General features: G+C 42.7%; 1 protein-coding gene across 1 annotated transcript in view; it reads left to right on the forward strand.

Moving 5' to 3' along the window:
* Window positions 1-4741: 4741 nt before the first annotated feature.
* Window positions 4742-22611, forward strand: part of setx (senataxin) — a 60010-nt gene continuing 42140 nt past the window's right edge. Inside the window, exons 1-2 of the mRNA XM_064943257.1 lie at window positions 4742-4926; window positions 6436-6633. Coding sequence (XP_064799329.1) covers window positions 4924-4926; window positions 6436-6633 — 201 coding nt within the window. The 5' untranslated portion in view covers window positions 4742-4923. The remainder of the gene's footprint in view (window positions 4927-6435; window positions 6634-22611) is intronic.

Here is a 22611-nt window from a genome sequence, read left to right on the forward strand (position 1 = left end):
AGAATGATGGAGGCCACTGTGTTCTTGGGGACCTTCAATGCTGCAGACATTTTTTGGCACCCTTCCCCAGATCTGTGCCTTGTCACAATCCTGTCTCGGAGCTCTACGGACAATTCCTTCTACCTCATGGCTTGGTTTTTGCTCTGACATGCACTGCCAACTGTGGGACCTTTATATAGACAGGTGTGTGCCTTTCCAAATCATGTCTAATCAATTGAATTTACCACAGGTGGACTCCAATCAAGTTGTAGAAACATCTCAAGGATGATCAATGGAAACAGGATGCACCTGAGCTCAGTTTCGAGTATCATAGCAAAGTGTCTGAATAGTTATGTAAATAAGTTATTTCTTTTTATTTTATTTTAAATACATTTGCCAAATATCTAAAAACGTGTTTTTGCTTTTGTCATTATGGTGTGTTGTGTGTAGATTGATGAATAAGGCTGCAATGGTAACAAAATGTGAAAAAAGGGAAGGGTTCTGAATACTTTACAAATGTACTGTATGTCAGTCAAAGACACTCATATTGTAACACAATTTGGTTCACATGTTGCTAACACTGTCAAGACTCAACATATGCGAAAACAGTCATGTTTATCTCTTGGTCTGTATGAAATGTGTCACACATGCTCAGGGATATGAATCTAGCTAACCCACACCATATCTCAAACACCACTGGACTGACTTTTACGAAACTCGGGTGAATGATGCGTCTTGCCAAAGACATCCGGTATGTACATCATTCGTGGGGGACAACATGTTTACTGTTTCCTTGTTTTGGATTGAAAAGGTCTAGGTAGACTAGCAACCTGAAGTTTGAATATATACCAAATTTGATCACATTCACATTTTTCCTTAACACAAAAAATTGGCCTATTTTAGGCTTTAAATACCTAGTGTAGGCTATAAATATTTTAACGCTACCACTTTTTTCCCCCTGGCCATAGGGGAACTAAGCGTATAGGCTTCTCTGGGCTATCTGCAGCTGTGGTTGTTATCGGTTGATCATATTGAAGCACAGATTAATTGTGCATGATTAGATAAATCGTGTGGCAAATCAGTCTAAACAACAGTACTTCTTTCTGCCTTTCAACGCTTTTGTGTCAAAAGTGCTGGGGCAATTGTCAGCTAGCCGTACGTTTGCCAGCAGCCCTGCTGTGCTGATCTCTGCAATAAGAATATATGGAAATTGGCACGCAATGCTACAAATTAAGAAACGTATCCTATATGTAAGCTCTATCTCTATCTAAATGTTTAGATAGTACTGACATTAAAAAGTATTATTATGTATTATTATTACTACATATCATTAATGATATTCATTCAACTGAGTTAGTTTGTGTTTATTTGTGTAATAAATAACTAGTCCCTGAGTCGGAGTACTATGTCAGGCCTTACCTAAAAACAGACTGTTAGAATTCCAGTCTGACTGAAGCAGTAGTCTTTACAAGTCAGAATGTTGAATATAATGACGTTGTAACCTACTCTACCAGTTGTACATGCTGTTGGTCCTTTTGGCGGGAGCAGGTGGAGATGAGTAAACAACATTTTCCAGTGGATACCCTTGTTCGCCCAACCTTTTACAGCACCAGTCGGTTCTGTAGCATCGCTTATTTTCCATCTCTTGCAATATGTAAATAATAACCAAATGTAACCAAACATAGTCAACCGAAACACACCCACTGGCAATCAGCTGGAAGTGTTTGGAGCCATATTGTGCAAGTGTTTGTCACATGTGGATTGCATCAGTATTGAAAATAAAAACCGTAAATACAAACTGATATACAAACCAGTGTACTGAAGGTTAGGTTAATAACGCTTCCCTGTAGATATTTTGTACATTTACATTACATTTAAGTCATTTAGCAGACGCTCTTATCCAGAGCGACTTACAAATTGGTGAATTCACCTTCTGACATCCAGTGGAACAGCCACTTGGGGGGGGGGGGGTGAGAAGGATTACTTATCCTATCCTAGGTATTCCTTGAAGAGGTGGGGTTTCAGGTGTCTCCGGAAGGTGGTGATTGACTCCTCTGTCCTGGCGTCGTGAGGGAGTTTGTTCCACCATTGGGGGGCCAGAGCAACGAACAGTTTTGACTGGGCTGAGCGGGAACTGTACTTCCTCAGTGGTAGGGAGGCGAGCAGGCCAGAGGTGGATGAACGCAGTGCCCTTGCTTGGGTGTAGGGCCTGATCAGAGCCTGGAGGTACTGCGGTGCCGTTCCCCTCACAGCTCCGTAGGCAAGCACCATGGTCTTGTAGCGGATGCGAGCTTCAACTGGAAGCCAGTGGAGAGAGCGGAGGAGCGGGGTGACGTGAGAGAACTTGGGAAGGTTGAACACCAGACGGGCTGCGGCGTTCTGGATGAGTTGTAGGGGTTTAATGGCACAGGCAGGGAGCCCAGCCAACAGCGAGTTGCAGTAATCCAGACGGGAGATGACAAGTGCCTGGATTAGGACCTGCGCCGCTTCCTGTGTGAGGCAGGGTCGTACTCTGCGGATGTTGTAGAGCATGAACCTACAGGAACGGGCCACCGCCATGATGTTGGTTGAGAACGACAGGGTGTTGTCCAGGATCACGCCAAGGTTCTTAGCGCTCTGGGAGGAGGACACAATGGAGTTGTCAACCGTGATGGCGAGATCATGGAACGGGCAGTCCTTCCCTGGGAGGAAGAGCAGCTCCGTCTTGCCGAGGTTCAGCTTGAGGTGGTGATCCGTCATCCACACTGATATGTCTGCCAGACATGCAGAGATGCGATTCGCCACCTGGTCATCAGAAGGGGGAAAGGAGAAGATTAATTGTGTGTCGTCTGCATAGCAATGATAGGAGAGACCATGTGAGGTTATGACAGAGCCAAGTGACTTGGTGTATAGCGAGAATAGGAGAGGGCCTAGAACAGAGCCCTGGGGGACACCAGTGGTGAGAGCGCGTGGCGAGGAGACAGATTCTCGCCACGCCACCTGGTAGGAGCGACCTGTCAGGTAGGACGCAATCCAAGCGTGGGCCGCGCCGGAGATGCCCAACTCGGAGAGGGTGGAGAGGAGGATCTGATGGTTCACAGTATCGAAGGCAGCCGATAGGTCTAGAAGGATGAGAGCAGAGGAGAGAGAGTTAGCTTTAGCAGTGCGGAGCGCCTCCGTGATACAGAGAAGAGCAGTCTCAGAATCAGATTAACCCAGACATAGGGACAAAATCTGTGGACAACAGGTGAAGTAAGTTGAAAGAACATTTGTTTAACATTCTAACTTGTTCAAGAATGCTGAACCCACATGTTAGACGAGAGAGTGAGTATTTCACTCTTGGATTCTAAAAGGCAACATCAGGCTCACTTCTCTCTAAAATAGGTCCACTTCTCAGTACGTAAGGAATGTGGAAAGAGCCTCCCTTGAAAAAGGAAGATGGCGGAGAGGTGGTGGGGTGTTGGACGAAGGCCGCTGTGGGGAAGATGGTGAAAAAGGAAATAAGGAAGAAAGTGGAGTATATTCTGACTAAATGTGTGGGGGATTACACAGGCCTTCTGAAATATCTGGTGAAGGAGAAGATGATGAACAAGAAAAAAAGGAGAGAGAATATTTTTTGAGTGAATATGGAATGGAGGATTGCACAGAATTTTTCGAAGAGCTTGGGGAGGAATTGGGACAGGATGAGAGTGAAGATACATTTAAATGTAGTTGCAGGTGCAGTAATGACTGCCGAGAAGAAGTTGAGTGTAGAGGCAAGTAGTGTGGTGAGGAAAGTCGGCGTCAAGTGCAAAAACAGGGATATGTGCTCCAGTAGTTCAGAGATGGCACTTGTTGAGTGTGATTGCCGAGTTTGGGCCTAGTCCCAAGGAAGATCAGGATGATTTTGGCCCAGTGGGAGTGAGATTTGTAGATATAATGGATCCTTGCTGTTTGGTTGATTCATATGTGGTGTCAAGTTGGGTGGAGGAGAGGTTGGGGACTGTTGAGTTGGTGAAGGTAACTCGGAGTGCACTTGTGATGATTTATTGTGTTTCCAATGCTCAGAGGAGAGGGCGCTCCAGATTACGAGATTAGGGATAATAATTGTGACATGCTTTGCTCTCCAGAGCAGGGTGCCGTTGAAAGGAATGATAACAGGGGTGGCATTAATAAGTGCTGAGGAAGAGCAATTGAAATGGAAGAATCCTGGTGTCTATGACACCCGCAACTTGATAAGACGTAGATCCGGTAGGGAAACTGAGAAGACATTATCTGTCATGCTGAGTTTTGATGCAGAATCATTACTAGATAAGGTCAAGGCAGGAAGTGTCAGTTATCCCGTGAGAGTTATGCGATGAAAATATTACGTTGTTTTAGGTATCAGGGTTATGGACATATTACAGCAGTGTGTAGGAGGGAGATGTTAGTTGTACTGCAGAAATGTATCTTAATTCACAGAAAATAGAGAGAAGAGAAGTACTTGGGATTGTGAGAATTTACTGCAGAACAGCTGCAGTAGGTGTCGAGTGGTAGTGATATCCTCTCAGACCTGGTCTGGAGTAGGTCTAGGTGGGGTTAAATAGTGGATGGGTGGTGCTTTTTATGTGTTTTTTATGCTAATATGTGGTTGGGTAATTTTCCTTATCCTTTTCCTAATTTTGTGTCTAAGATTATAATGTAGGTATGCCGTGAAAGGCCTCACACACCAGTACAGTAGGTGGCGGTGTATGCACCTAAATTTGGATGCGATCCGCCAACCAAATCCCAAAGAAGAAGTAGTAAGTAAATCAGCAAGGGACAAGGCGAGTGAGGAGATCACTGGTTTGGCTCAGAGGTGGTTTTGTTCTAGAATGACCGCGTGTGTTTGCAGTGTAAACAGCACGTTAGCGAGAAATGTCATTGAATGTTCGTTATATTGGGAATCTATATATCTATCAAGATGAAATAAATTAGTGCACCGTTTGGATTAAGCACTTGTTCAACATGGTGAGTTCTGGTTAAACAAGACGCGACTTTGTAGCCAGCTAACGACTTTCCAGACCGCGGCAGGGTTCGACTCATGCCACCAGGTTTACATCCTTGCTTTCACCAGACAACTTGTCGACACAGCTGGAAGCTAGACTACAAACGTCTCTAAAATCGCCAACAAATTAAATGTCGTGACATTTGCTGATAAGGAAACAAGTAGCTAGCTAACTATTAAAGTTGGCGTCATATCTAGCTAGTTAAGTTAGTTACATTTAAAATGTTTCTGTTTGTGCATCTAGCTGAAGCTAACGGTGCGTTAGCCAGGTAACTAGCTACAATTTGCGCTGCTAGTTGCTAACTACCTAACCAGCCACTTGACGAATCACTTGATGATTTACAGATTTAAAACAGCATTTAGACAGTCACGCACACCAACATATGGAATATTAGCGATATTGGAGCTCTTTTGTTGGTGAAATGGGGCCTGACACTGCTAGGCCAACTAGATAATATTGCCAATGTCACTGTAAACTGTGTTGGTAGTACAGTAGACGGCCTAGTAATGTTATTACTAAATGCTCGTAGTAACGGTAACTTGGTTACAACTTTCGCGTGTCAACATCAAATTTTTCTCAAGCTTTTTCTACTAGTTGTATAAGATTAAGTTGGCATATTCACTTTAACAGCAGTTACGTTACGGTACCAAAAACTACGTCAAAATAAAAAGGCATACATCCTGTAATTTAGCTAGCTATATCAAGCCCTGTTTACTGTACTTTCGCCAGCTAACTAAATTTACAGTAATTAGGCCTTGTTCTAGCTAGCTAAAATACAGGAAGTAAGCCTTTTATTATTTGACGGTAGTTTTTGGGACCGTAACTGCTGTTAAAGTGAATATTTGTACTTGACACCTCCAAGTGTTTAGAGTTTTGGGCCAAGTAACCGAAAGGTTGCAATATTGAATCCCTGAGCTAACAAGGTAAAAAATATTTCGATCTGCCCCGGATCAAGGCAGTTAAACCACTGTTCCTAGGCCGTCATTGTAAAATAAGAATTTGTTCTTTACTGGCTTGCCTAGTTAAATCAAAAATAGTATCAAACTGTGGTTTCAAACCATAGTTTTTGAGACAAAGTAAGCTTTCGGCTGAGGGGCAGACCTTGAAGTGCCTGTCTTCTGCCAGTTTTCTCACCTCCCGGCCAGGGTTTCACACCCAACTCAATGGGATTGTTTATGTTGGATAAGGCTTCCTGGGGTACTTGTTTCTTGAATGGGAACTTGTGACCTTGCTGTACTATCCACTTACCTATTTTGACTGCTCAGCCAAATCCCAGTGTCATAAACATTTACCAGTTTGTAGCACCAAATACATTTCTACATATTTGATTTAGGCAGCCAATGCTGCTCATTGATAAAGTGGATGTGTCAGCAGAACCAACGAGTTCATTGTCCTCAAAGGGGTACATTCTTGCATGTTGGATGTCAAATGATCACAAGGTCTAGCAACACTCTCATCTTGTCCCTTGTAGATGAGCATGTGCCGTTGGTGCACGTCATTGGGTGACGATGTTGCAAAACTGCTCCAGAGGTACTGTGCTGTGTCTTGGTTAGCAGAGGATGAGGAGGCAGTCAACGAGAAGGCGGCACTCAACGATGACCTCGATAAGTGCCTGGAGTGTGTGGTAGCGTACCATCGGGCGAAGGAGGAGTTACCTGGACTGCACCGGGTAAGGATGAACCAAACAGTGGTTGCTCAACTCACAGTTTTGTGTTATACTGCGTGACTTCAAAGTAATTTGTGGTTTAGTACAGTACTCTGCATCACTACTTCATTGCTCCAGACCAGCGCAAGGGGGAGTTAGAGCACGGATTATGATTTTGGGTCCCAATGTGCTACTCTGTCAAACTGACAGTGAATTGGCGACATAAACCAAATAGAAACTGATAATTGTGCGTGTCTTTAAAATTGAATTTCAATTTTGAATGAGGATGGTGATTGAATTTAGAACAATACTGTAAGAATTGCTAATCCTCTGTCCTGCAGCTCACACCCAGAAAAATACACATATTTTTTTCAAATAAAATTTTATTAGTCACATGCGCCAAATATGGCAGGTGTAGACCTTATAGTGAAATGCTTACGTACGATCCCCTAACCAACAGTGTGGTTTAAAAAAATATGGATAAAAATGAGAGAAGTAATTAGAGCAGCAGTAAAAAAAAAAATTATTTGCACACATACATACAGGGGGGTGCCGGTTAGTTGAGGTAGTATGTACATGTAGGTAGAGTTATTAAAGTGACTGTGCATAGATGGCAACAGAGATTGGCAGTGGTGAAGGGAGGGGGTGGCAATGCAAATAGTCTGGGTTGCCATTTGACAAGATGTTAAGGAGTCTTATGGCTTGAGGGTAGAAGCTGTTTAGAAGCCTCTTGGACCTAGACTTGGTGCTCTGGTACCGCTTGCCGTGTGGTAGCAGAGAGAAGTCTATGACTAGGGTGGCTGTAGTCTTTGACCATTTTTAGGACCTTCCTCTGACACCTCCTGATAAAGAGGTCCTGGAGGACAGGAAGCTTGGCCCCGGTGATGTACTGGGTATGAGAAGTTGCCATACCAGGCAGTGATGCAGGCAGTGATGCAACCATGCTTCTGGTTGGGGTATGTACGAGAGGTCGACCAATTTGGATTTTTCAATACCGATTATTGGAGGACCAAAAAATAAACAGATACTGATTAATCTGCAGATTTTTATATATTTGCATTAATGACAATTACAACAACATTGAATGAACACTTATTTGAACTTAGTATAATACATCAATAAAATCAATTTGATCTCGAATATGTAATAAAACATGTTCAATTTGCTTTAAATAATATGAAAACAGTGTTGGAGGAGAAAGTAAGAGCAATATCTGCCATGTAAAAAAGCTAACGTTTAAGTTCCTTGCTCAGAACATGAGAACATATGAAAGCTGGTGGTTCCTTTTAACCTGAGTCTAAAATATTCCCAGCTAAGAAGTTTTAGGTTGTAGTTATTATAGGAATTTATAGGACTATTTATCTTTACCATTGTATTTCATATACCTTTGACTATTGGATGTTCTTATAGGCACTATAGTATTGCCAGCCTTATCTCGGGAGTTCATCCCCCGTTTGGCGAAGTAGGCTGTGATTCGATGATAAATTAACAGGCACAGCATTGAATATATGCAACACAGGACAAGCTAGTTTACTACACATGGTTGATTTTACTAGGTTATGTGAAGATTGATTGTTTGTTATAAGATAAGTTTAATGCGAGCTAGCAACTTACCGTGGCACCTTACTGTACTCACGTAACAGGTGGTCAGCCTGCCATGCAGTGCTCGTGGAATGCAATGTAAACGGCCAAACTGTTACAGACCTATATCCATCCTGCCCTGCCTATCTAAGGTCTTCGAAAGCCAAGTCAACAAACAGGTCACTGACCATCTCGAATCCCACCGTACCTTCTCCGCAATCTGGTTTCCGAGCTGGTCACGGGTGCACCTCAGCCACACTCAAGGTACTAAACGATATCATAACCGCCATCGATAAAAGACAGTACTGTGCAGCCGTCTTCATCGACCTTGCCAAGGCTTTCGACTCTGTCAATCACCATATTCTTATCGGCAGACTCAGTAGCCTCGGTTTTTCTGATGACTGCCTTGCCTGGTTCACCAACTACTTTGCAGACAGAGTTGTGTCAAATCGGAGGGCATGCTGTCCGGTCCTCTGGCTGTCTCTATGGGGGTGCCACAGGGTTAAATTCTCGGGCCGACTCTTTTCTCTGTATATATCAATTTTGCTCTTGCTGCGTGCGATTCCCCGAACCACCTCTATGCAGACGACACCATTCTGTATACTTCTGGCCCGTCCTTGGACACTGTGCTATCTAACCTCCAAAGACCCACTGGCTCCAGGTCATCTACAAGTCTATGCTAGATAAAGCTCCGCCTTACCTCACTACTTCACTGGTCACGATGGCAACACCCACCCGTAGCACGCGCTCCAGCAGGTGTATCTCACTGATCATCCCGAAAGCCAACACCTCATTTGGCCGCCTTTCGTTCCAGTTCTCTGCTGCAGCCATATAAGGAGTCATTGCCATGAGGCGGTTTCAAAAAATGCGTCACTTCCTGATTGTATTTTTATCTGGATTTTTTTCTGTAACATCAGTTCTGTGGCACTCACAGACAATATCTTTGCAGTTTTGGAAACGTCAGTGTTTTCTTTCCAAGGCTGTCTTTTCGTGACATATCTTGTTTAAAACGGGAATGTTTTTCATCCAAAAATTAAAATAGCGCCCCCTATATCCAAGAAGTTAAACAACTTGGATAATTCCAGAAAATGACGACATGGCTTTTGGAGCTTCTGATAGGCAAATTGACCTAATTTGAGTCAATTGGAGGTGTACCTACGGATGTATTTCAAGGCCTACCTACAAACTCAGTGCCTCTTTGCTTGACATCATTGGAAAATCAAAAGAAATCAGCGAAGACCTCAGAATAACAATTGTGGACCTCCACAAGTCTGGTTCATCCTTGGGAGCAATTTCCAAACGCCTGAAGGTACCACGTTCATCTGTACAAACAATAGGACGCAAGTATAAACACCATGGGACCATACAGCAGTCATACCGCTCAAGAAGGAAACGCGTTCTGTTTCCTAGTGATGAACGTACTTTGGTGCGGAAAGTGCAAAACAATCCCAGAATAACAGCAAAGGACCTTGTGAAGATGCTGGTGGAAACAGGCACAAAAGTATCTATATCCACAGTAAAACGAGTCCTTTATCGACAACCTGAAATGCCGCTCAGCAAGGAAGAAGCCACTGCTCCAAAACCGCCATAAAAATGCCAGACTATGGTTTGCAACTGCACATGGGGACAAACATCGGACTTTTTGGAGAAATGTCCTCTGGTCTGATGAAAGAAGAATAGAACTGTTTGGCCATAATGACCATTGTTATGTTTGGAGGAAAAAGGGGGAGGCTTGCAAGCCAAAGAACACCATCCCAACCCTGAAGCACAGGGGTGGCAGCATCATGCTGTGGATGTGCTTTGCTGCAGGAGGGACTGCTGCACTTCACAAAATGGATGGCATTATGAGGAGCAAAATTATGTGGATACATTGAAGCAACATCTCAAGACATCAGTCAGGAAGTTAAAGCTTGGTCGCAAATGTGTCTTCCAAATGGACAATGACCCCAAGCATACTTTCAAAGTTGTGGCAAAATGGCTTAAGGACAACAAAGTCGAGGTACTGGAGTGGCCATCACAAAGCACTGACCTCAAACTTATAGAAAATTTGTGGGCAGAACTGAAAAAGCTTGCGTGAGCAAGGAGGCCTATAAACCTCACTCAGTTATTCCAGCCCTATCAGGAGGAATGGGCCAAAATTCACCCAACTTATTGTGGGAAGGCTACCCAAAAAGTTTGACCCAATTTAAACAATTTAAAGGCAATGCTACCAAATACTAATTGAGTGTATGTAAACTTTTGACCCGATGGGAATGTGATGAAAGACATAAAAGGTGAAATAAATAATTCTCTATTCTGCCATTTTCACAATCTTAAAATAAAGTGGTGATCCTAACTGACCTACGACAGGGAATTTTGACTCGGATTAAATGTCAGGAAACTGGGTTTAAAATATATTTGGCTAAGGTGTATGTAAACTGTAGACTTCTGTACGTACTGTCACTGTGAGGACAATGTCATCGATGCACTTATTGATGAAGCCAATGACAGATGTAGTGTACTCCTCAATGCTATTGGGGGAATCCCGGGAAAATATTCCAGTCTGTGCTAGCAAAACAGTCCTGTCGTTTAGCATCTGATTCATCTCACCACTTTTTATTTTTATCTAGTCACTGTTGCTTCCTGCTTTCATTTTTGCTTGTAAGCAGGAATCAGGAGGATGGAATTATGGTCAGATTTGCCAAATGGAGGGTGAGGGAGAGCTTTGTATGCATCTGTGTGTGGAGTAAAGGTGGTCCAGAGTTCTTTTCCCCCTGGTTGCACATTTTAACTTGTTGATAGAAATGAGTTAAAAAATATTTAAGTTGCCCTGCATTAACCTCTTGAATCTAGGGGGTACTGTTTTTATGTTTGGAAAAATAACGTTCCCAAAGTAAACGGCCTATTTCTCAGGAGCAGATGCTAGAATATGCACATAATTGACACATTAGGATAGTAAACACTAAAGTTTCCAAAACTGTCAAAATTTTGTCTGAGTTAAACAGAACTGATATTGCAGGCTAAAACCTGAGGAAAATCCAATCAGGAAGTGCCCCTGTTTTTGAAACCTCTGTTCTTAATCATCCCTATTGCCCATTTAAAGGGATATCAACCAGATTCCTTTTTCTATGGCTTCCCTGAGGTGTCAAAAACCTTTAGGCATAGTTTCAGGCTTTTATTTTGAAGAATGAGTGTGAACGACCACATCGCGTAAGTGGATAGGTGGGGGCTCTGAGTGTTGTGCGCAAAAGAGAAAGGGGGCCATTGTTACTTCCGGTCCTAGTGAAAAGCCAACTGTCCCGGTTGATATATTATCGAATAGATATTTGAAAAACACCCTGAGGATTGATTATAAAAACCGTTTGACATTTTTCTGTAGACATTATGGATATAATTTGGAATTTGTCTGCGTTGTCGTGACCGCTCTTTCCGGTGGATTCCTGGGCATAACGCACCAAACTAACGGAGATATTTGGATAAAAAATATTCCTTTTGTTCCATAACTGGGAGTCTCGTGAGTGAAAATATCTGAAGATCATCAAAGGTAAACGATTAATTTGATTGCTTTTCTGATTTTCGTGACCAAGTTACCTGATGCTAAGTGTACTAATTGTTTTGTCGAGCGACCGATACTTACACAAACGCTTGTATTGCTTTTGCTGTAAAGCATAATTTCAATCTGAGACGACAGGTGGATTAACAAAAGGCTAAGCTGTTTTTTTCAATATTGCACTTGTGATTTCATGAATATGAGTATTTTCTAGTAATATTATTTGACTGTGGTGCTATGCTATTCAGCGTTGCTGATGACAATTATACCGGATCCGGGATGAGTGGTTCAGGGGTTATAGTCCTTGGCTACAAGGAGCGCCGCCTCTGGATGAGCGTTTTCCTGTTTGCTAATTGCGGTATTCATCTCACTGAGGGCAGTTTTAGTGCCTGCATTGGTCTGCGGTGGTAAGAAAAATACGAACTCTCTTGGTAGGTAGTGTGATCTGCAGCTTATGAGAAACTCTTCCTCAGGCAAGCAATAGCTCGAGACTTCCTTAGATATCGTGCACCAGCTGTTGTTTGCAAAAATACAGACTGCTGCCTCTTGTCTTACCAGATGCCGCTGTTCCATCCTGCTGGTACATCATATAACCAGCCAGCTGTATGTTGAGATTGTCGTTGTTCAGCCACGACTCCGTGACGCATAAGATGTTCGTTTTTCATTTCCCGTTGGTAGTTTAATCTTCCCAATAACTCGTCCATTTTGTCCAAAGATTGCATGTTTGTGAGCAGAATTGAGGGGAGTGAGGGTTTTTTCGCTGGCCTCTTTCTCTGCCTCCTCTTCAAGCAGATCACTGGGGTCGGGGCCTGTTCCCGAGGGAGCCGTATATCCTCTGGCTCGTCAAAGTTATGTTAGAAAAAGGACTCTGCCTGTCTGAGTAATCGCAGTCCCGATGTCTATAAATTATTTTTCGGTCATAAGAGATTGTAGCGGCAACATTATGTACAAAAAGAGTAAAATAAATAAGTTACGAACAAAAAACACTATCGGATGGGGACACGAAAAACGTCTGCCTTCTGCACTGGCGCCATCTTATCATTTTTGTTACTACTTGTCAGTATTACTTAAAAAAACTTACTCTAAGGTTTTTATTCTAAGAGAAACTTGGATTACAATTAGGGTGTTGAAATGTTAGGATTATTTTGCTCCTACTGTAGTACTGTAGCGTACTCCTGACCGGTCACGTTGTACAGCCCCCGAGGGGCGCAGTGGTCTAAGACACTGCATCGCAGTGCAACCTGTGTTGCTACAGATGCTGGTTCTCTCCCTCTAAAACCAGAAATAAATAATTCTATATAACAAACTGGCTTTATTTACAAATTAGTAACAATGTCTCACCCCATGTTCAAGAATGGGTTTTTCCCCACTCACTTTACGTTATTTGAAAAAAAAAAAATCTCTAAGATATCGTAATTTTTATAACAAAGCTATTAATTCATTTAGAATTATATAAAAGCCCCTTAAATATTCTCAGATATATTACCAACCTTTTTCACAAGTGTAGCAGGCTGTGAATTCTGCAAACAATGTTTCAAGCAGGACAATATATGTTGGTCATGGCTCCGGAGTGGTGCACAATGGGATTGCCTTGCAGTTCTCCAGCTTTATCCACTGAGATAGCGGTAGGCGCACAAGGTTCAAGGCACAAGTGCAGGAGGAACGGAACGGGCGGCAGAGCAGCGCACAGAAAACTGACCTAGCCCATGGGGAAGGGTGGCGGGGTGGACCCCCTTCCCACTGGGTAGCACAGAGCAACATTTTAAGGGGCATTGCAGTAATAATGGCGCTGACTAGGTGAACGTTCACGCTGTTCTTAGTGCCGGTTTGTTTTAGTGTGAACTTGCAATGAAACTAATAATGGTTTGAAAAATGCCCCTTAGATATGAACTCAGAGGGCAGAAATGATTAAATATTAGAGCATTAGACCTGTCACTAAAGGCGTCAGTCAAAAGATCTACTTAAATCGCAACTGGATTGATTTACCATTTCTATCATGGGCTGCTGTAATCGATGGGGGCTCAGGGCGGTACCATTAAGCTCATCTGATGAAGGTGCACATGGATCAGATTCAAACTTTGAAGACCGAGATCAAGTCCTTGAAGGCAGACCAGTAGAAAGAGAAGCATTATCTGAGGGCAGAAATACAGGCGAAAGCTAATGCGTTGGCGGAGAGTCACTCTGCATCGGTGGAGAGTCACGCGTCATTGGCGGAGAGTCAGTTGGAGAATGACGCGTTGAAGAGGGCAAGGAACAAAATGGAGTCACGTCCATGCACACCGGTGAGCTCTGGAACTCCACTTCCGACAGGCAGAGCCAAGATGGGCGGCAGCGTAGCCTAGTGGTTAGAGCGTCGGACTAGTAGCCGAAAGGTTGCAAGATCAAATCCCCGAGCTGACAAGGTACAAATCTGTCGTTCTGCCCCTGAACAAGGCACTGTACCTAGGCTGTCATTGAAAATAAGAATTTGTTCTTAACTGACTTGCCTAGTTAAATAAAGGTAAACCCCGCCCCTCAAATAAACATAACGGTATTTGAATGTTTGGTTTGTTAAATGTGATATGCCATGTGTAATGTCAATTTTTTTTAGTTCGCTACTTGAGTCATCGCTCTCTCTCCATGCCACTTTCCATACTGACCTAGCCACGCCCCTGGTCACTCAAGGAGGCCATTTGATGTTCCTCAACCACGAGACACTTGCGTTTAGTCTGCATGGTCAATGCAGCACATGCAACAATGTTGATGATAACAATGCTGTTTTCACTTTGTTTCGTAATATAAATCCACTAGCGTTCTATAATGACACTATCAGTTTGTTTCTTACATCAGCAAACTGCTAGTTTGTCTTTTCTTAGCAAGTTGCCAGGAAACTTGAGACACTAATTATCTGCTAATAGCTAGCTAATAAATAGCTAATAAATGTACTGAGTAAGAGCAAACGTAGCGAGCTAATACAGCCTGATAATACCAGTGACGCTGTAGACCTAAATCACCATGTTTGTGCAACAGTATCTTCTAAATCAAAAAGGAATATGCAAAGCAAGAATATGTTAGCTGCATGAAGTAGCTAAGAGAGAACATGCAATGTCGCCAAAGCTTATAGGGTCCCCTAGGAAACACTTATCAACACTTTAGTTTGTACCCTGTCTCAATAACTGCCTGGCATTTTAATTTTTTGTCATATTCAACAACACTGTATATAGAATAAATATCTTCAAAGTAATGACTCGGAACATCGGGGTTGAAATGAAAGCTTTAAGTAATACTACTTGTTCACGTTACATTTAATAACTTTAGATTCTGCAAAACAAAGTTGCTAGCGGGAGTCAGGATAATCACTTGTACATAACTGCCGTGTTCTCTCTACTTCCTGACGCAAGGCATTCTGAAACTTGCAGTCAAAAGCGTAATCCAATACTCACCAATACAACAAAATATGAATGTAGTTCTCTCAATCGCCAACACACATTCTAATACAATTACATTTGAAAATATCTTAAGATACAGCTCAATGAATTAACTGTAAACATTAACTCTGTAACCCAGTCAAGTTACAACATCCTCCTCCCGATGAACAACTGTGATCATCTAAATCTCTCGGCAGTATATCAACTGAATAGGTCTCCTCAACGAAGTTCCTGAAGCAGTGCGAACTGAACATGACCTTACTAGGCCATCTCGGCCTGGAAACAGTTCCTCAATCTTTCCTAGTTTCAAGGTTTGTCTGGGTGTATTATCTTGTGTAATCCTCTCCTTGATGACTTTTTTTTTTTTTTAGAGCTAACAGGAATGTCTCTGACTGATCTGAGACCAGTCCCAAATGCATTGCTCTGGTTACAGCACAAGTGAACAGTGCAATGTATGACTTCTTTACAGAACCATTTTCTTTCATGTTGAGCGGTCCTGCAAAATCCACACCTGTGACTTCGAATGGTGGGATTCAGTTATTCAGACTTTTGGGTAAAGGTGCGATGACCTGTTGTCCGGCCCTTGCCTTGCATCTCTTGCACACTATACATCTTACCACTGTGCTCTTGGCTAGCTGCCTAGCAAGCAAGATCCAGTATCGCTCTCTGATTTGTACTTGAGTGTGTCTTACTCCAGAATGCATCACCTTCTCATGGTGGTACTGGATCAGCATTTCTGAGTATCTGTACTTGTTGGGCAGAACCCATGGGTGCTACTCTCAATGTGAAGTTGGTCTGTTGCAGTCCTCCTCCTACACTGAGTAGTTTGTGTTCGTCCAAGGACGGTTTCAGTTATCTGATTTTTATAGTCGTTGTTTAGACATTTTCCTGCCTTCAGTAGTTTGATCTCCTGTCCGAAACTCTTCTTACCTTGATCCAGTACTTTTCTGCATCGAACAGTTCATCAGCAATCAGTTCACCTTGCATCTTTGTTTGTACGAGCATTGGCTATGAATCTCTTTATCAAGGCGGTGACTCTGAACACTCTTCTCAGTTTGCTGTACCTTTTGAAGCTCCAACACAGGGTCAGTGATGTCTGTGCTGTTTGCTGCAAGTTGTACAGTAACCTGGCGACTGGACTTAAGTTCTGCATTTACCTCTTCTGGAACCTTGTTATCATCAGGCTCCTTGGACTGATTGGGTGATGTCAGAATTCTGGGTACATTCCACCAAAGCTGGCTCTGTGGCAAGTTTCGAACAGTTTGTCCTCTTGTAGGGCTGGATTCATTTTCACTTATATGTGACCATGACTCTGGATTGGTCAAGGACTGGATCTCTCACTTTGTTTCTGTGCTGAGCTGCAAATCCAATGCAGCACGATCATCGAGTCTGTCCACATTTTGATCTGTTTTTCTTCCATTTCCAGTGTGGTCATCAGGTTGTTTGCTCGTCTCGCTCCCATGAGCTCATTTTTTTGAGTTTGGTTACCCTGCACATGGATGCAACTAGACATGTCGTTGTTTCCCTGTCTTGTGATTAACCTTGCATGTTATCTACTGCACTGTAGGCCCTTGCACTTGCATCACAGAACACGTGTAGTTTCAGAGTGTGGCCGTTCTGTGGCCGCATGTCTGTTCTGTACCACCTTGGTATGGTGAGCTGGTGTAACTGGGGTAGTGTTGAACACCACTGTTGCCATTCTCCTGTCAGATCAGGTGGTAATTCTTTGTCCCAGCTGAGTCCCCTCTTCCACATTTCCTGGAACATGCACTTGATCCTAATGGTGAAGGGGCCAGGGAACCAAGAGGGTTGAAGATGCTTGCAGACGACTGCAGAACACTTCTCTTTGTTTTCCTTTTGCGTTAGAAAATGCTCAGTAGCGGCCTGAGGTGAAACAGTCATCTGTTCTCGATCTCCAAACTAAACCTAAAACCTTCAGCACTACTCCTTGTGTTTCTAGTGTCAATGGGTGGACATTTGTCGTACTCTCCCATTTTGTTTTCAGTTCAGGGGAGTTGGTCATCCACTTGCAGAGGTCCATGCCTGCAATCGACAGCATTCGCTTTGCAGTTGTCACAATGTAAGCCTCTTCAACGTTGTGTGAACTTGCGATGAAATCATCTACATAGAGAAAGTCACTATCTCTACAACTTCTGGTTGTTCTGTTTCATATCGTTTCAGGTGCTTCCTGATTTTTAACTGCCAGCAAGAATGGACTTGGGGGAAGCTCCAAATACCACTCTTTTCATCCTCAGCACACGCAGCTCCTCTTCATTTTCTCCCCTTGGTGGGCCTGTGAGCCATAGGAATCTCACGGCGTCTCGGTCTTTCTCTGCTAGGGATATCTGCAGGAAAGCTTTCTTGATGTCTGCCATGAATGCGATTTCATGTAGTCTGAACCTTATCAGAACGCTGAGCAGATCCGGATTCAGGTTCAGTCCTGTGAGTAGACAGTCATTGAGGGATGGACAGCCATCTTCATGGGACGAGGCATCAAACACCACTCTCAGTTTTGTTGTCACCTTATCACCTTGGAGTACTGCATGGTGAGGTAAGAAGTATTTTACATTGTCTCCGCTTTATGCGTTGTCCTTGGGCACGTCCTCTGCCATATCCTGTTGTAAATAGTCCTCTACTACTTCATTCTATCTGCTGTACAACGTCACATCCCTCAGTCTTTTCTTCAGACCTTCAAACCGTTTCTTGTATACTTGTCTTGGAGTTCTGGCATTTCTCATTTCCATGGCAACTCCACGTGCTATTGTCCATCTTTGAAGGTAGTTGTTTCCTCAAACTTCTGTAGAGCCTCGTTTTCCTCTGGGTTCTGTGTTTTCTCCCTTATAATACCCAGAGACTCAAGCTCCCAGAATGCATGCAGTTGTTTGGAGACCTAGTGTGTCTTCATCAAGTGGGATGAACATGCATGTTGCCTCGGCGACACTTGACATGGACACTGGTCCCTGCACCGACCATCCAACGGTGCTCTCTAAAGCAACCAGCGTCTCCGTCAGTCGCTCCACTCTGCCTGATACTGTCTGCCAGTAGTAGTCTGCTCCTATCAGGACAGAGTTCAGGATCATTGTCATCTCCTGGAACGTCTGCAAGCTGCAGTCCCTTTCTATTGAGCTCATGTTGAATCTGTTCACCAGACACCTTCATCACAGCTGTGCACACTTGTAGGGTTTCAATTGTCTTTATCTCTAGTCTCTGCTGTTTGTCCCCGACATTCTCCAAGATGACTTTCACTGTGTTGCGTTTGGACGTTGCTGGAGCAGAGGAGCCAAACATGTGAAGAGTGAGTGCCTCTTGTCTGATTTACTGGTAGCTTCAAGCCCTTCACAAGGTTTTCATGTACAAAGCTTCTCTGACTGCCTCCATCTAGTAGGCAACGAGCGATCTTCCTGCCCGATGGGCCTTCTACCCATGCCTTTGCTGTTTGTAGCTACACAGTGTTCTGTCCATCTGGTTTCATCTTCACTGAATGGGGAATAACTGAGAAAACAACAGCATCTGCAGAAACAGTAGGGGGTTGCACCTCACTCCTCTTACCGGCACACACAGCAATGTGATGTCTGCTTCCACATGTTGCACATGACACATCTTTGACTTTACAGAATTTTGCAATGTGTTTCTGTCCTAAACATACAAACCATCTTCCATTTTCTTTTTCTCTTTGCGTGTAACAATATTGTGGTCAGGGCAGTTTTCTGATTTGTGGTCTGCACTGTCACAAAATAGACAGTTTTGTTCCTTTTGGCTGGATGTGTGCAGTGCCGCGGCATGTTGGGTCTTTTTGTTTTCATTTCATTGGAGGAGCATGACTTGTTCCATGGTTTGCGCTCTTACTGTTGGTTGCATGATCTTGTCATTTGTAGTGCTCTCTCCCTGCTCTGAACCTCCTGTAGGAAACTGACAATCTCAGACACTTTCCATTCATCTACTCCCCTCTGACGAATATAGTCGAGCTATGTCCTCTGGAATCATCTGCAGTAAGATTGGGCATAGTAGGCTTCCATAGGTTTCTGACACTACATCCAGTGGTTCTAAGCTTCTAATCTGAATTTCACATTCATCATATACCTGCCTCAATGCGTTTAGGTCAGAGGATTTCTTCATACGAGTGAGATTCAGCAGCTTTGACATGTGGCCACTAATCACAAGATCTTTCCTTCCAAATCTGCTCTTGAGCAGAGCGATTGCATCACAGTTACTGTCTGTTAGCGTCAGTCCTGCTACTGACTTTGCAGCTGGTCAAGTGAGATGTTTTCAGATAGGTAAACTTCTTTATTACACAGTGAATCATTGTTGTGAATAGCAGTCTCATACTGGCTCCAAAACTGCCACATACTGGCATCTCAATAGAATTTCTCAATCAACTTTGGTATCCTTACTGATTGTCTCTGTGATCTGTTTGAGTTAGCGTCACTCACCCGTGCTGGTAGTGGATTGCGGCCCTGTTTATTTCTTTCACTCGTTGTGAGCGGCTCTTCAGCATAACACGCTCTTTATAATCCTCCGTGCATGCAATCCCCGCCTCCTATCCGCCCAATGGCATTAACTGTTCAATTCCACGATCAAGTTCAAACAAGCTGTCCTCCTTAGCTGACAGCAATTCCAACAATGTATCCAAGTGATCGGTTCCGAATTTGACTGGGTTATTTCCACGTCAATCTGACCCAAAATCTGTATTGTGGCACCTCGAATGGTACCCCGCTTTCGTCTCATTCTTTCTGCTTCTTGCCGATGCTCCTCCTCAGCCATTTCAGCCGCTTCATCCCTACGATCTTCGTTGCAGCTCATACTTTTCCCGGGCTTCGGCACCAAAATATAGAACTACAAAGTAATGACTTGGGATGTCGGGTTTAAAATGCAAGCTTCTTTTAGTTACACTACTTGTTCACTTCACTTAACAACTTTAGATTCGACAAAGTTGCCTGCGAGAATCAGGATATTCACTTGTTCATAACTGCCGAGTTCTCCTTCTACTTCCGGTCGCAAGGCATTCTGGAACTTGCAGTCAAAAGCGTAATCCAATACAACAAAATATGTATGTAGTTCTCCAACACACATTCTAATAGTTACATATGTAAATAACTATAAAGAAAATATCTTTAGATACAGCTCAATGAATTAACTGTAAACATTAACTCTGTAACCCATTCAAGTTAGAACACTGTATTCAAAGTGCCCACTATTATATTCTAACAATAGAATTAGAATAGTCATTCTATTTCCAACAGTTTTGCTCTAATTCACAAGTTAAATCGCAATTGCAACAATTGGTTAACAAGTCCAATACAGCAAATGAAAGATTAGCAAGATTTTTATCTACCCATCTTGTCTGATTTCAAAAAGGCTTTACAGCGAATGCACAACATGATTGTTAGGTCATAGCCAAGTAAAAAAAAACAGCCATTTTTCCAGCCAATGATGAGTCACAAAAAGCAGAAATAGATCAAATTAATCACTAACCTTTGATCTTCATCAGATGACAATCATAGGACATCATGTTACACAATAAATGCATGTTCGATAATGTGCATATTTATATCCAAAAATCTGTTTACATTGGCGCGTTATGTGCAGTAATGTTTTGATTCCAAAACATCCGGTGATTTTGCAGAAATACTCATAATAAACATTGATAAAAGATACAACTGTTATTCACAGAATTAAAGATAGACGTCTCCATAACTTCTTGATGCACCCATCCCATTAGCGGGATCATTTGTCAACATCCGCTGAATTGCAGAGCGCCGAATTCGAATTTACTAAAAATATTACATTTTCATGAAATCACAAGTGCAAAATAACAAAACACAGCGTAGCTTGTGGTTAATCCACATGTCAGATTTCAAAAAGGCTTTTCGGCGAAAGCATACCAAGCGTTTATGTAAGGACATCTCTCTCAGCAGACAAAACATTAAACAGCTAACAGGCAAGTAGATTGGTCACAAAAGTCAAAAGCAATAAAATGAATCGCTTACCTTTGATCTTCGGATGTTTGCACTCACGAGACTCCCAGTTACACAAACGTTCCATAAAGATTTTTACATCCCAAAAACCTCCATTTGGTTGGTGCGTTTGTTCAGAAATCCACAGGCTCGAGCGGTCACGACCGGGCAGACAAATTCCAAATAGTATCTGTAAAGTTTATAGAAACACGTCAAACGTTTTTTATAATCAATCCTCAGGTTGTTTTTACAATAAATAAAAAATAATATTTCAACCGGACTGTAGCTTCTTCAATAGGAGAGAGAAAATGTGTGCTCCAAGCTGTTGCACATGGAAAACGCTGCTGGCACCCAGCCATCCAATGACGCTATGTGATCTTTCTCTCTCCTTTTTCAAAATAGAAGCCTGAAACTGTCTAAAGACTTAACAACATGTGGAAGCCATAAGAAAAGGAATCTGGTTGATATCCCTTTAAATAGAGCGAAGGCAGGCAATGGAACAGAGAGCTTTCAGGAAAAACAGCACGTCCAGTTTGAATTTTCCTCAGGTTTTCGCCTGCAATAGCAGTTGTGTTATACTCAGACAATATTTTGACAGTTTTGGAAACTTTAGAGTTTTCTATCCTAATCTTACAATTTATATGCATATTCTAGATTCTAGGCCTGAGAAATGGGCACATTCATTTGGGTACGTTTTTCATCCAAACATCAAAATACTGCCCCCTACACAACAGGTTTTAAGAACCAGATGGCACCATTTTCTTTATATTTACAGATTGCTAGGGGCACCCAACACTCAGACATAGTTTACAAACAAAGCATTTATGCTTAGTGAGTCCTCCAGATCAGAGGCAGTAGATGACCAGGGATGTTCTCTTGATAAGTGCGTGAACTGGACAATTTCTGTCCCGCAAAGCATTCAAAATGTAACGAGTACTTTTACGTGTCAGTGAAAATGGCGTAAGAAGTACAGCATTTTCTGTAGGAATGTAGTGAAGTAAAAGTTGTCAAATAAAATACCAAAAAAAATACCAAAAAAGATACCAAAAAAAAAATACTTCCGCAGTACTTCGACGTATTTTTACACCACTGCTCAAATTGAGTATTCCCACACTGCCACGTAGGACTGCACTATGGGCAAATTATTTATGGTTTAACTTCTTGCGACTAGGTGGCGCTATTAAATTTTTTTGATGAAAAACGTTCCCGTTTTAAAGAAGAGATTGTCACGAAAAGATGCTCCACTATGCATATAATTGACAGCTTTGGAAAGAAAACACTCTGACGTTTCCGAAACTGCAAAGATATTGTCTGTGAGTGCCACAGAACTGATGTTACAGGCGAAACCCAGATAAAAATCCAACCAGGAAGTGCCTCATTTTTTGAAACCGCCTCATGCCAATGACTCATATGGCTGTGAATGAGCTACGAATGAGCTTACGTTTTCCACGTATTCCCCAAGGTGTCTACAGCATTGTGACGTCTTTTTAGGCATTTCCATTGAAGAATGGCTGTAAGGGACCATATATAG

Source organism: Oncorhynchus masou, chromosome 28 (genome assembly GCF_036934945.1).
Source record: "Oncorhynchus masou masou isolate Uvic2021 chromosome 28, UVic_Omas_1.1, whole genome shotgun sequence".
Classification (NCBI taxonomy): Eukaryota; Metazoa; Chordata; class Actinopteri; order Salmoniformes; family Salmonidae; genus Oncorhynchus; species Oncorhynchus masou.